General features: G+C 36.9%; 1 protein-coding gene across 27 annotated transcripts in view; it reads left to right on the top strand.

Moving 5' to 3' along the window:
- The window catches only part of DLG2 (discs large MAGUK scaffold protein 2), a 2,222,296-nt gene that overhangs the window by 2,035,675 nt on the left and 170,439 nt on the right, over window positions 1-16,182 (top strand). For all 27 annotated transcript variants that reach the window (XM_008020354.3, XM_008020345.3, XM_008020348.3 and 24 more), the window contains one exon: window positions 9,410-9,524. In XM_008020354.3, coding sequence (XP_008018545.1) covers window positions 9,410-9,524 — 115 coding nt within the window. The remainder of the gene's footprint in view (window positions 1-9,409; window positions 9,525-16,182) is intronic.

The raw sequence follows: 16,182 nt of genomic DNA, 5'->3' as shown, positions 1-16,182 counted from the left end.
CATTTTCCCCCACAGAGTTTCACATTTACTCTTTCATGCATGATGTCCTTTGTGGCTTTATTTTTACAGCTAAGACAGAAATCTAATTCTACTTTTGAGATAAATCTCAGACAGAGGAAGTAGTCATGTAGGCAGGTTCGGATACTTTTAAAGACTGCATTGGTATGAATTACTTTTGTCACCACTTTCTATTTATACTGTACAATTCAGTTTACCAAACATTTTTATGTTTTATGTTTCTTCATTTGATCTTCACAGCAATCTTGTAATGTAAGCAGGAAATCAGTGATGTCTCCATTTTGTAGACAGGGAATATAAAGCTTCAAGAGAGCCTCATGGTTTTTTTTGTTGTTGTTCATTTATTGAGCACCTAGTCTGTTCGTAACAATGGACTATGCCATTTACAACTGCTGTTGTGTTTACCTTTCAAAAAATCTGATCAGGTAACCACTGTTTTTCTATTGTACCTATGAGAAAACTGAGTATTCTCTAAATTGAGTGTCTTATGCAAAATCCACACTAAAAATCAGTAATAAACTTATGATTCAAACATGAATCAGATTTATCTCAGAGTCTTAAAAAGTAATAATACATCAGTTACTCCTATCACCAAAAGAAAACAGACTTTGCCAACTTCAGAAAGCTTCTGTGCTGACTCCATTTTGCAATAATCCTGATAAAGAAAATCTGCCTTTATTAATCTATAAAATAAAGCTTGCATGAAGCCAAATTGAAATTTGATGCATGTAACTTTCAGAGTTATATGCATATTATATGAAATAGCTAGTTAGGGATTCAGATTGTTATTTGCCTATAAAACTTACTTTATTTCACACATTAAAGAATTGCTGAGTGTTTGGCTGAAACCTCTTTAAAGTTTCTCCATCCAAGCTGCAAGAGATTGTTCTAGTCAAAACAAATGATCCCAATTCTATCTGAAAACAGAGAAGGGGTGGGGAGGAATGGAGAAAGGCATACCTTAATTCAGTGTATTATTAAAAATTATTCTAAAAGGCTGATCTATTTAGTATTAGATCTGGTAAACTAAATGATCATTTTTCTTTATCAGAACTCTTCATTTAACTCATCCAATTCAGCAAGCATTTATATTAGCATTTATTAGCTGATAACTGTGTGCCACACTCTGTGCCAAGTGTTAGGAACACAGAAAGAATAAACTTGATAACATCCTTGCCCTCACGGTATCCACAACTGAGTTATCCATGGTCAATACCAAAGAGGTACAAGAGAGGTGCATACATCCTCTTCCTTTGTGGAGAGCAGAAAAGATAGACTCTTGCTATTGTCTAGAATTTCTGGTTAAAGTTGGATTCTGATGAATTTAGTTCATAATCTATTTGTCTCTCTCTGTCTCTGTATCTCTCTCTGTGTCTCTCTGTCTCTCTCTCTCTCTCTCTCACACACACACACACACACACTTGGATTGGTAAGCCAAACATCTGTAAATCTTTAGCAATGGAAAATTCCATGTCACCACTTCAACACAGAGGCAGTTTGCCAACTTGAGAGATGAGCTAAGTCAGGGGTTGAAGTAAAAGCTGGTAAAATCCTTGGGCCGTAGCCTGGAGAGATCCACCCCAAATCCTTCCAGTCACCAGAGCTCAGTGCTCTTGATGGAGGTGGGCATTCCGATGCATATCTGGGAGGGAAGCCAGCCTCCTCAAATAGTTCCTAATGGTGCCCTTCCTGACAGGATGACTTGAAAAGCAGCCAGGGTGAGAAAAGCTCTATGTGTATCTCTGAAGCCTAAAGTAATGTGACTGGGCCCCTTCTGTGCATATCTGGTTCTGAAATCCCAGGAAAACTAGAAAAAGAAGAGGTAATGAAATGGCAACCATCTAATATTTTCTGAGCTCCAAATAATTAAAATTATTTTTGTATCATCAAATGAAAGAATCTTGACAAAGCATTGCTTCTTGAAATTGAGGCATAAACAGTGTTCTATGGCTAATCCTCTTGTGTGTGACTATTTGGTTAAAAGTCCAGTGGAAAGAGAGCAGTAGTACATTTGTTTGGGATTTTCTAGTTTTAAACATTCTGAATTATCGTATTTCATTGATTATAAGACTCACATCTTCCGCTCTCCACAAAATTCATTTCAGCTTGTGAAATCAGAAGAGTCTTGTGTCCACCCTCTCCAAAAAAAGATGCTATTATTAATTGATGGTGCTTTTTAAAATCAATACTGCTTAAAAGTATGAAAATAAATTATATTCTCTTAGATATTCAGAACAACAATGTATAGGGGTAGGGATGATTTCTCCATTTTACAAATGAGAAAACAGTATCTCTGAGTGGGTATGGTATTTTCTTAACATCTCTCAGAGCCAGGACTCAAATCCAGAAACTCTGATTCCAAGGTACTGCTTTGAACCCCAAGTTGCTCTTCTCGCTCTGTAAGTAACCAGATAGTTCACAAAGATTTAACCTGTCCCAATTTGTCCATTTTAACATGGAACTGACTGTATTAGCGTCTTTCCATGATAGAAGGGTGTCTTGATATCCTGTTGCCATCTAAAAAGAACATGATACTCTTCAAATGGAGCAGATATTTAAATACCAAATGTTCCCTTTGTATTCACAAGAAGAAACTAGAAAATTACAAGCAACTATGCACTAGCCTGTGAGCCTCTTGAGGAAAAAAATCTGTTCAGTGGATTCAGTATCCCTAGCAATTAGGATTGTGCAAGGCATGTAATAAACCCTGAAGAAATATTTACTGAATAAATGAAAGAAGAATGTTTCTACCAAAGAAATGGAAACATTTATAATTGCTCACAGCACCTCATCCCTGGAGCAGTGATTAGATGCTCTGCTAAGCATAGATGTAAATCATTCCTGCTTCATCCTTACCATGTACCCTTCCTGAGCCTCAGTGACAATGAGGGTCACGTTCAGGTAAACAATATTGTGACCCCCAACAGACTACACACCATTGACATTTACCCTAGCCCTATTGGAAGTTATCCTAAAGCTCAAATTTCCTTTATTATAAGACGCCAAGAGCTTCTAGTTCAGATGTGTCTATTTAAAGCATTGCGTACGTACAGCAGGTGTTCTCTTCAAACTAATTCTCCTGTAGTGTGGAAATGGATAACTCAGCAGGAAAGTAGTCTCTGTTGCTTGGATGTGCAGAGTCCTGTTTACAGCCCAGTGATCTTACTAGTTGTTGTTAAAGCTGCACACGTTTATAATGAACAAATAGAAAGAGGGTGCCACTGTCACCGCTGGTACCACTAAGAACTGCATATGTCTTTGTCCTAACAGGAGTTGCCAAAGTAATAACAGCAACACCTATCTTATATTTTCAAATCACTTCAGTCAAATCTCATTTTGAGTCTTACAACCACTTTGCGAGGTGGACCTCACAATTTGTAGACGAACAAACTGAGGTTCAGTAACTTCCCAAGGCCTCATTAGTAATAAATGACAAGATTAAGACTAAAAGCTGGCCTTCTAACATAGAGTTTCTAACCCTGTTTCCTCTGTTCACGGCTTCCTCTTGTCTGGGAATCATGAGACACCTGGATGAGGTCGTGACTGATCCTGTGGCATGCTGCCCACCAGCTCACTTGGGAAAGGGAGGGGGCAGGCCATGGCCTCATGCTATTGCCTAACCCACTGAGTATATTGTTTTCTTATCTCAGAACCAAGGTAAGCCACCCGAGTCTTAAAGACATGAGCAGCTGGGCAGTTTTAATCAATGCAGATTAATCCTATTGCATTAAACAACACCAGCCTTCTTATAGGAGGCAATGCCTCCTTTTCTGTGTGAATGGTAGCTTTGCATTCTGAGTCACCTTATTCACCCTTAACAAATTGCAAACAAGTGTATGGCAGAGCCCACCTCACTGTGTAGTTTGTGATGTTCACACCTATGACCTTGCTCCGTCCAAGTGTCCATCAGTAGCTCAAAGCCTTGAGACAACACTGATGAATGAAGTCACTGATATTCCTGAAAACAGCAGCAGCTTTGGAATCGGACATTATTCTCCTGGACTGCAAGTCAACTTATGAGAGTACCCTGAGTGGTTGCCTAGCAGATGAGAAGTTCCATCTGATGGCAAGTGTCCCAAAGTATGGCCATCTGTGGCTCATTCCTGTATGACCTGGTGAAGACATCAATTCATAACAGGTAGAGGGAGGCTCTAACAGGGGTCTCTAGGAGCAGACACAGGTTTCCATTTTACTCAGTACAGAAAGGGGTTATAATTTTCACAAGTGATGAACAAGAATAGGTGGTGAATTACACACAGAATAGAAAAAATTGACAGTCATTACCAAGCGCCAATCTTTTAGATCCATCAGCTCTCTCATAATCTTCTCAACAGATCTTGAGGTAGGTCCAATTCTTATTCCTATTTTACTTGAGAAAAATCAAGCACAGAAAGGTTAATAACTTTCATAGTAATGTATAGCTATTTAGTGGCACAACCAGGATTTTGACTCCATCTACATAACCCAAATCTTGTATACTTTTTACTATTATCATCCATCTTGTCCAAGTGAAAACAAATGCCAGAGCCCCAAAATAAATGCACCTAGTCAGGAACAATGGCTTTACATACCCAAAAATGTGGAGGAAAAAAAATGGGTTATCATACACAGAGGTGGGGAAAGAACTAGCTGGAGGTAATGTTTCATGAAGCTCCCCTAAAACATTTGCTTAGGAGTTGAGTTTCAGTGTTTTGCTTCTTGTTACAGAATAAAATCCCCCCAAAACATAAAATAACTTGGAATTTAAAAAGCATTTACCAGTCACCTATTTCATGTAAAGCAAGACAGAAGAAAGTGCTGCATTTTTAATATTGTTCTATACCTCAGCATGATCATGATTAATTTTCCTGTCCATGTCCTATTCTGGAAGCAAATTCTTTCAGGTTCTGACTTGATCAAAACTATGAAAGTCCTGTCTACACAGAAGGTAGAATGATAGACCCTGAGGTTTGGGAATAGAGGTGAGTGAGGCATTCCAAGTCTCCAAGTAGCTTACAGTTTGATAGAGGGAAGGCCAGCATGCACCTGACTAACACAATAGATGAAGGGAAGGAAGAGCAAGATGTCAAGAGGGGAAGGGTAGAGAATTGAGGAGGCCTTACATTCTAAACAATTGTGGTGTTATAACCGATGTTGTGATATCATGGATACAAAATGGCTTCATGGAGATACAGGGTTGAATCCTAGCTCCATGTCCAATGTTACCTAGTAGCTCTGTGACTTTCGTGAAGTTAGTTAACCTCTCTGAACCTCTGTTTCCTCATCTGTAAAATAATATATCTACCTCAGAACTTTCTTAGGAAAAATAATATATTTTTTAAAGTATGTGGTACAGATCCTAGCTCATTGCAGGTGCTAAGTAAACATGAATTCCACTTTGGATGATATAAAGATTGAAGCATTTGAAAATTTCATTCGAATGTTCTCCTGAGGCTTGGAATGAAGACAATGTTATGAATTTGACTGAAAAATGTTCCAAAAGGGCAGGCATAGATATGAGTAAAATATTTGAGGAAGAGAGAGAGAATTAATATTTAATGGATATGGTAATGTTAGGTTTTTCTGTTTTAACTTGTTGAGAAATACAATTTCAGTACTTCTATAAAACATGAAGACTTATATTTCATAATTTGCATAGCAGGTTTCATGTTTACTTCTAGAGCATTTCTAACTATAAATTTGTTTATCTCCAAGAAATTGGAGACAGAGCTCCGCTGCCACAGACACACCATTTATATTTATAAACCCAGATCTTACTAGTTTTACTACGATGAAATTTCTTGTGTGTATGTTTAGTTTTCAAAGAAAATTAGCAAAGAGACAGATAAGCCCCTCTGACACAGGATTTAGATTAAGATGACTGTCAAAATAGGAAAGATGAAAACAAGGTAGATTCCAATTAAGGCAAATGCAGTATAAATCATTCATACTGGGGAATTTTGACACCATAGAATGTTATGCAGTCGAAACATTTGGAAAGCATGGCAGAAAACATTTTGGGTATCTAAAAAGCCATACAGTAAGGCAAATATAATTTATTATTAAGGCAAGTATCCTATTGTGTTATATAAAATGTGGCAGCTTACAAGAGCCTAACAAAGTGTTGATTGTATATAGACGAAGTGTCAGAGAATTGTTTCCAATGTATGACATGATTGACATGGAGAGATTTCCTAGAAAACAATAAAAATAGCAGAAGAATTTGGAAGTGGTAGTGACTTGACAGAAATAAAGCCTTGGAATTAGAATATTTAGTCTTGATAAAAGTATTACTAGGGGAGATGCATGTTCATCTTTCTTACTGCAAAAACATAAAAATGAAAATGGACAATTTCAGTACCTGGAGCCATTTTGTAACTGAATTCATCCAGGTATTCTACTCACTCCCTCATTTATTTTTTATTTACCAAAAAAAAGTTTATTGAGCATCTCAGACACTATGTTAGGAAAAGGAAGTTCCAAGGAGAATGAAAAATATTTCCTGCCCTCAGAGGGCTTAGTCTAATGGAAGATGAACAACTGTACAAATAACTGCAAGTTGATGTGATGAATACAATAAAGTAGCAAAGTGATTAAATGAGGGTTGAGACTTGCACAGAGTTAGATGTTTAAGAAGGGACAGATGGAAGGTGGAATCTCCTGCCTTTATCATGGGTAATAAAGTCTTCAAAGTTATAAAGGACAGTGTCCTATCTCTCTAGATGGGAGAGTTAGTGGTACTCAGAGGTGACATGGGGTATTTATCAAGTGGCAATGTAAAGCATGGGTCAGAAAAAGTTAAGAGTTCCTGATCTATGTTCCAGACAAGGCCATTTTCTTCTCTGGGAAATGCTATTAGAGGCTGTGAGATTTTTGTGCAAAGCTTTGACCAATAGTTCCACTTCTGGTGCCCTACTAACCTCCTGTCAACATGCACACATACACCAAGATCCCTGTTTATGATAGCAAAAAGTTGGACAAGCCTAAATATCTAATGATAAGGGAGTTGTTAAATACAGTCTAAACTATGGAATAGAGTATTAAGAGTATTAAGAAAAATGATATTTATGTACATGGTAGAAGGAAAATATCCAAATTGCACTATTAAAAAAGGAGAAAAAGTCTTAATACAATAAATAGTTATGGTCTCGTTTGTATAGGTATGTGTGTATATACACACACAGCTACCCACAAACATACATATACATATCTAGCACACAACCATACATGTATCACTAGGGTAAGTTGTAGGCAAAGAGAGCAGTGAGAGAGAAGGTAGGGGAAGGCAGAAGAGACAAGAGAGTCTCTCAATTTTTATCCTGTGATTTTCTATATATTTCAAATTTTCAACATCCATAGACTTCATTTTGTAATTTAAAAAAGAAATGAGATAATGCCCATAAAGCATTGAACATATTGTCTGCCATGTGGCCAGCAATAAATGTTAATTGACTCTTCCAAGGTGACAAGAAAATACGACTTGCTCAAAATGATTTAAATCTGCATACAGTATCGTATCTTTATTTTTTAAATTTGAAATAAAGACAGGGTCTCTCTTTGTCACCCAAGCTGGAGTGCAGTGGTGAGATCATAAGTCACTGAAACCTTGAAATCCTGGGCTCAAGTGATTCTCCTGCCTCAGTCTCCCAAATAGCTAGGACTATATGTGTGTGTCACCACGTCTGGCCTGCATACAGTATCATATTGATGTTTATAAATAAATGTTTTCTCTCACTAGAAAATGAAATGAATTTTCTTAAATTATAGTCAATAGGTTTTTACCTTAAATATGTTGTTAAATATGTATTCTGCTTATTTAATCATTTAGGACTTAATTATTCAAAGCTAAGCATAAGCAGGAAGCCTTCCAAATCTGGATAATACCAGACTTTGCTTATGCACCAGAAATTTCCAGCCAACTATTATGGCTTTATCTGTTGTGTATTAAACTTTAAAAATATTTAATATTCAGAGTTTATTTTCCTGTTACCTATTTATTACTGAAAACGAAGGTCGAATCTTTTAGAAAAGCTATCCCTACAGTACTCAATACATATTCAGTAAGCCGAAATGAAATTACATTTTGTAGAACTTTTTCTTATAAAGAATTTGAAACACTCTGTAAGTAGATCATCTTTTATTATATTCATGCATCCTTGTTTTATTAAAGTTGTGAATAAATTGAATTGAAAATCAAATTGTTTTCTGAAATGTACTGATGTACTCGTACTCTATTAAAATTCTTCATGGTGAGTTTCTTTGTAATTAAAAGAACCATTTATAATTTCAATTAACATTTTTAAGTTTATTCGTGGGTAAGTTAGGCCTGCTGAATTTTCTAAAGCAAGACATTGTTTTGCCAAGGAAATGATAGAAGTTTCTAGGTTGTGATAAAAAATATTGAAACATCAAAAGACATTTCTTTGTACATGTTTATTGTGTTAATAAGTACCTTAGAATCTATTCTTTCTTTATTTTTATTGAGTTGACATGCCAAAAATATTTTTTTCTGTGAAACAATGGCAAAGGTATAATATATAGATTTCTTTGATATTTTTATACCCATAATTTTTAATGTTTGAAAAGTTCTAAAATTTGGCATGTGGGGCAAAGTTATGGGACAAAATTGAGTTATGATCCCAGTGGTCAACTTCTAGCAGACCCCCACTCCCTAAAAAAACCTAGTTAAATTAAATGACATTTCTTACACAATTCATCACCAAACTCTTGATTGTCTGGTCTATCAGGCTAAGGGTAACTAAAGACTCTCCTCAATACCCCATTGAGTTGAGATTCCCATGGAATTTTTTTTTTCTGCTTTTTGTTTTTGAGATAATTATAGATTCACATGCAGCTGTAAGAAATAACTTTACTCAGTTTCTCCCAGTAGTAACATTTTGCAAAACTATTGCATATTATGACAACTAGGATATTCACATTGACACAATTCATCAATATTATTCAGATTTTCCCCAGTTGTCTGTGTGTGTGTGTGTTAGTTCTGTGTAATTTTATCACATGTGCAGTTGCCAATATCCACCACTACAGGCAAGATAGAGAACATTTCCATCACCGCGAGGATACTTTACGTTGCCTGTTTATAACCACATCTACCTCCACCCCTCCCCATGATCCCCCATCCTCCCTCTCCCACCCCCAGTGGACTTTTTACAAGTTGGTAATTTGATGGTGGTGTGTTTTCTAGGTACCTTTTGGGAAATAACTGATTTATCATTTTCCTCTTGTAAATGTCTGTGAATAAATAATAGTAAACAGGCATACCCTTGAATTGTGTGTCTCCCCATTGTTTGGCAAAGGAACCAACAAGTGGATGAGGGTCTGCCTGAGCTGTGCAGCATTTCTAACTCTTGAAGGCACAGAGCCAAATTTGCTACCTTTGTTTCATTCCCAGATTACGCTCGATTTGAGGCCAAAATCCATGACCTACGAGAGCAGATGATGAACCACAGCATGAGCTCCGGGTCCGGGTCCCTGCGAACCAATCAGAAACGCTCCCTCTACGTCAGGTAGGCAATGGAGTATTTCTCTATTTGCACTTTGTGAGCAATTCAACTTGAGAAAACAAAGGCAACACCATGTAGCAACAGAACATATGTTCTAATTAACCCATGTTCATCAGTACTCTACTGAAACATCTTATGTTTAACCATTTGGAATAAATGTCTGAAATGTTATTAGATTAAATTAGTTAAAGGTGCCTGCTTTTATCAAGTTATTCTTTGGCAATGTTATGATCCAGGATAAAGTGCTCAGCATAGGTAGCAATAAAAATAATGAGAAGAAACATTTTCATTTCTAATAAATCTTAAATGGCATATGTGGACCAAACCCTTGGACATTTGCTTACTGTCAATGTGAAAAGAAAATATTCCTGTATTATCTCCTAACTTGCCTGGTATTGACTGCATTAACTTTAGTGCATAAATTTAAAATCCACGGCATTCTTCTAGAGTCGTGTACTTTTCTCTAACAAGTTTTGGCAGGAAGACTTCCTTCTGTGTCATCTCGTTACCAATTGTTTCTCAGACCGTAAAAGTTACTTGTTCCTTGTCTGACAAAACTTATTAATTTACCAGAAAAAGATAAATGATTGATTGAATGTGAAATGCCTTCCTGTCTTTCATTCTAGTAGCTACCTCTTGAGTTAAGATCCATCAACACTCAACTATAACATGTTCCTCTTCCAAGACAAGCTTCCTGTATTACTTCCAAACTTCATCAGTGCTGACTGTACTTTTAAAAATATATAAGTACTAACAGGCAAAAGGAAGAAAGTGATGCCTAATTAATGGTCAACATGAATCTATGTACCATATGGAAGAACTATGCCCATTCTTATTGTATTCTCCACTCCCCACTCTGGCCCAGAATCCAATCTGACTACAACCTGAGATCATATTCTTCTTACCTGAAATTTTAGGCATGAGGTATATGTTATAGATACTAATTTACATACTTGAGTTGAACTTTCACTGTTGGTTCCACTTTGGCTATAAAGTTAAGTTTTGTATGTATTTGTTATTCACAGCAGGGCTAAGAAGGGAGTGGGATTCTGGAAGGCACAGGTTCACATAGGGCCTAGTTTCCCAACTGAACCAATAAGCCTGGAGTCCCTTCTTATTCCAGGGAAGCCCTGAGATTAAGAAAAACAAGTTATTAACCCTTCGAATTTGGCCAACTCCATTTCAAAAGATTATTTTGATACCCTTAATTGTAATCTGTGACTGTTCAGAACCACCCTAGAGCATGTCTTGTAGGGACATCACAAATATGATGGAAAGTTAACAGCTCCATTTGTGGTTCTTCTTCTCTCTTGTATTGTATTGTTGGTCTACATGCTACAAAATATTTTTAAATTTTGAAATGTTTTAGTCCTTGGTAGCAAGTGGAAAAAGTCAGCTGGGTTAATAGGATATAACTAAATCAGTTAGTGTAACTGAAATGCTTATATACAATAAAGCTCAAAGGGAAAATTACCAAGTATCTTATTAGAGACAGAATGCATAAATTGTTAAGATATTAGAAGAAATTTGCTGAAATATATTGCTAATAGCTATTAAGTTGTGGAAGATTAAGAAAATTAAATGAAGTGATATGATATTTTATAAAATTAATACACTTATTTGAAAGAGTAGTAATTAGATTTAAATCTTTATTCTCTAAAATCATAAATAAAAGTATAACATACAGAAGAGACAAAGACTTAGAGTAACAAAAGTAATAGTTGGAGATTGTATTGAAGGGAGGAACCTCCTTTTAATGAGACTCAGAAATACTTGACACTTCATAAGAAATTCCCCAAATGAAATCTCTATAATATACAAATATGGTATTTGGTTTCCAAATGTTCAATTATTACTACTTATTTTGTACCTAGAGGGCTGACTTTAGCATCTAAATGACTCTGAGAGACATAGAATTAGAAGAAATATGGGCCGTGCATATAGTCGTATCAGTGAATCAGAAAGAAAGAACTTACAAGAGCCCCTTGGCCTTATTCTCATGAAAAGTGACAAAACAGACCAAAAAAAAAAAAAAGGCAAGAAGCAAGGCCTAAATGAAATTCTTACCAAAAAGGATTCAACAAGTTTGTACTTTTATACTTGTTTAAATACTAATTTTGGCAACAGGATTTGCTTTGTCTAAAGTGCTTGTATAGGACCATGGTCAGTTGTGTTTATTTTAGAAAGTCAACTACTTGCTCTCTCAGAATAAATTACTAGCAGGGTTTCTCTGATTATATAAATATAAGAGGATGAGCATGGCTCAAATCTGAGAATAACATCCTGAAAGTGTATTATTCTCCTCACTTTGCTTAGCTTTGTGTAATTCGAGAGCTAGAAGGAACCTTAGTTATCATTGGGCCCTCTGCTTAACTTACAGAAGAGGAAACTGAGGCCTGAGGAGAACAGAGACAGAGACTTACCTGGGATCCCACAGCTATCTGTGGCAGAATTAGCTCTCCTACCCGCAGTCCCATATGTCTCCCGACATCACTCTGCCTCCCTAAGGGCTTAGTTTATGTGGTGTCAGCTGTTGAATACACTTTAGCTGTGATTCCCAATCTGCTTCTGTCAGCACAATGCTGGACTCTTTGATTAAGGAATAAGGAGAGGTGAAGTTCTAACACAAATGTCTTTGGGGTTTTTGTTCAGGATAAACCATGCTGTAGGAATATGGGATTTCTTTGGTATTATTTATAGTTTTCTATGAAGCCAAAACCTAAATCAGAAAGCAAGCGCCTTCTTTGTTCTGTGAGAAACAATGTAACTGACTTAGTAAAATATGTGCTTGCACCAAAAAACCATTCTTCCTCTTGGATTTACCTCCCATACACTACACACACACACACACACACACACACACGCGCGCGCGCGCACACACGCACGCTCACACATATGCTCCCAACTCTTGCCCTGGTCCTGTGGTGTCAGAGAGAATGTACCTTCCTGGGGTCTTGCAGAAGCTGCCTTCATTTCCCCACTAGAAATGATCTTCCCAGGTGGTGGCAATTTGTTTACCTGAAATTTTGAAGGGAGTGGTAACCAGCACTACCTGAGCCAGGCAGTATTTTAAACATGAGCCAACTCTCTCTATTTTCTAATCTAATTATAGTTTTTTTCTTTAATCTTTTGTGTGAAGTGCTTGAAGTACTTTAATGGTGCTGTGCAAGCGGAATTGATTATTGCTAATGTTAACTGTTCATGTTCTATGGGAATGATTTGGGTATGTTTGATTTAATATGCTACTTGTATTGTGTATTTCCTGCATTGTGAAACGTATAGTGGTAGAACACTGTGAAACATGTAGTTAATTTAAAAGTAAATAAAGTTACAAATATGAATAAAATGTTTTTCAAAATGCTGCACAAGTACATTATCAATGCTTCAAACGTAGATGCATTTAGGCTCCTGAGCTACTGGAATATGAATTTTATTGCATGTATTTTGAAGCTCTTGTTGTGGGCAGAGATGGCAGGCAACTGCCTTGGAAGAGTGAGTTTATGAGCTCATGAAGATCTCCCTCCCTCTCAAATATCCCTTTCCCTTCTTACCTATTAGCTGATAAAAGCTGGTATAATAAAGAACTAACAAGGCTTTTCCTGCTAGTAACAGGGATGCATCTTTTGTATAAATGCTACTAGGAGAAGCCAAAGATATGGGGGATTAAATTTATACAAAAGTGCAAATTTCTAAAGAACAATCCTTTGTTTTGATAAAAGGAAAGTTAGAGTACCCAGGAGGGCAAGGAAAAAAAGCAAATCATTCCACCAAGGGGAAGGAGAAAAAGGTCACAGGAAATAATGTAAAAGAAAAACTCAGCCCTGTTCACTTGTTAATAAAAGATATCGATTTTGAGAGTTCAAGCAAATAACCTCTGAGTTTTGAATGTGGATTTAAGAAACAGTTGCCGTGACTTATTCAGGCCTTCATCAAACATTTTTGAGTGTATATTATGTGCCAGGACCTATAATGGACACTGAGGACACAGCAGTAACAGTTATGTTTCCTGTCTGCAAGAAACTTACGTCTGCTGGGGAAGACAGATGCAGGGAAGATAATTAAATGCAATGTGATATGAAAAGATCTGTTAGTTCTAGAAAGGCCTGGAGTCTTGATTGTTTCCATGGAAGCATATCCGAATAATTCTTGAAGCTCTTATATGAGGTAACTGAGAGCCTTTCAAATATTTAGATGCAAAGTAAGAAGTACATTCTTTATCCTGACCCAGTAAATACATACACACATAAAACAGAAAAGTTTTGTTAAATAGAAATAACACCTTTTGTATACAGTGTACTTTGTTATTTTCCATTCTATTTGTTTCTCTCCTTTTTAAAAAATGGAGATCAAAGCTCATTAACTTGATTTAATAACTCACTAATGGGCCATGATTTACAGCTTACAGATGGAGTAAACAAGAGGGAACATTCCAGGCATATGACATGGTACACAGACAAAAAAAAGAGAGTGTCTTCACTACCTTATATTAAACATATCGAGGATCCTTAGACCCTTGATGTTGTAACCAACTTGGAAGGCAGTTATCCCTGCCACAGATGAGGCAGTAGAAATAGAGGGAAGTATTTGTCAGACACTTTCTACGGGTCAACCATTATTCTATTGTTTTACATGTATTATCCCATAGAATTCTCCCAAAAAACCTATGATTCGGGGGATATTGCCTCCATTTTATAGATGGAGAAACTGAAACTCGGAGAGGTTAAATGGTTCCCCCCAAGATCACACAGCTAGACAACACGAGCATGGACATTCAGATCCTATTTGTGAGACATTGGAGAGCAACATTTAAGCACACAGTTGCTAGATTCTGCCAGATAGAAAAACATGTGAATCATAGTTCTGCCGCATCCTAACTCTATGACCACAGACAAATCAGTCTCTTTGGGCTTTCTTTATCTGTGAAGATGAGTATAGTAATAGGATACCATAAAGTGGTTGTGAGGATTAAATAAAATAGTGAATTTAGATACCTGGCACATGGGAAGTAGTTGATAAATTTTGGTAATATTCATCATTTATTATGAAGCCACCTTTTCCCTGTCAGACAGAGAGACCACAGAATTGGTTGCGACTAAGACACTGTTTTCTCAGCAGTGAGATAAGCCTTTCTTATCCCATTGCTTACCTTCAGCAAAGGAAGAAGGACAGACTTTCTGATGACTTTTAGATTTTTGCTCCTCTAGACCCCATGAAGCCTGAAGGGGATGGTCAGCATTCCATGGCTCCAAAATGCTCAGCTCTGTCAACTCATCAGCATTTCTCACCCAAACAAGGCTCTACCCAGAGGCAGAATCTGAAAAGAATTCAGTAGAAGCCACATGATAGAAAAACTCGCTGCATATACAGTAGGCCATTCCAAGTCTTCATATATGTTATCGGTCTTCCTAACCACATGATTTCTTCTATTTCCCCTAGGCATTCTTCGCCCCTTTCCAGCCCCCTGCTCATAGTTTTGTTTTGAATTTCGAAGTCTTATTTCTTTTACAGTGGTTCTAAGTCTATATATTACTCAAAGTTACTATTACCTGAGACAGTGTTTGCCTCAAAGGCTATGTAATATGACAAATGCACTCAAGTTAGCCTCTTGCCCCTTGTTTAACTTAAGGCATTCATACATTGATTCCTTCATGCCTTGATTCTTTCATTCAATAAATGTGGTATTTGTACTTACTTGCAATGTACCAGTCTCTAGTAGATGTTAAGGGCACAATGATGAATAAGACCACAGAACTCCTTTCCTCAAGTTTCTCACAGTCTAGATCTATAGGCAATCCAAATAGTATGCAGACCATTATGGTAACTCACTTCCTGATACCCCATGTGTTACGTGCCTTGCAATTATCCTATTTTGATTTTTACAACATGCCTATAAGATGTCCTAAAGTGAAATTTGCCCAGAAGACCACTAATATTTGAAACTCACCTGTTAACATAGTGACTACTCTGGTCCTTGTTAAACTTTTGTGATACAATGTTTTGAAATGAATCAATATTATTCAATACTGGACCTGCAAATCCCAGTAATGTCTTGATGTTTCATAGCTCTAGTGCTTTATGACACAGTGCTTGGCACAAAGAATTCTCCTTAGGAAACATTTGCTAAATGAATTAATTCCAAGACTATCTTTCCTATACAAATGTGAGAGAAAATATTAAAATATAAGCCAAGGTATTTGAACAATCCTGTGGAAATCCAATACCAGCTTGGCTGACACCAAGTGCATCGAGTCTGGTTGTATCCTCAGGATGCAGACTCTACCTGCTGCTACTGGGATCTCCAGAAAATATCTGGTGCTGCAAGGCCTTTTAGGCTGTTTCATTTGTTTGCTAAACTCTGACAAACTCTTTAAATTGGGACCTAATTTAATAATGGATTTAGACAAGCATGCACAGCCTATACCCTCTTAGTCAGAAAACTGGAGATGAGGGAAGGGCCCAGGGTGAACCTCATTCTCAACACAATTAGTCTTTCTATTCCTGGGAACTAAGGTTATATCAAGGGCACTCTCAAGAAAACACATTCCATCCTGGACACTTTGCCTTTGAGTTTTATTCTGGGTGAAGGGTGTTCCCACCTGGTTGATTTTGGTGGGAGGGAAAAGCTACATCATCATGTAAGACACTCTGGTCATTTATTTTT

The sequence above is a fragment of the Chlorocebus sabaeus genome, chromosome 1 (assembly GCF_047675955.1).
Source record: "Chlorocebus sabaeus isolate Y175 chromosome 1, mChlSab1.0.hap1, whole genome shotgun sequence".
NCBI lineage: Eukaryota > Metazoa > Chordata > Mammalia > Primates > Cercopithecidae > Chlorocebus > Chlorocebus sabaeus.
This window is presented reverse-complemented; position numbering and strand designations above follow the sequence as displayed.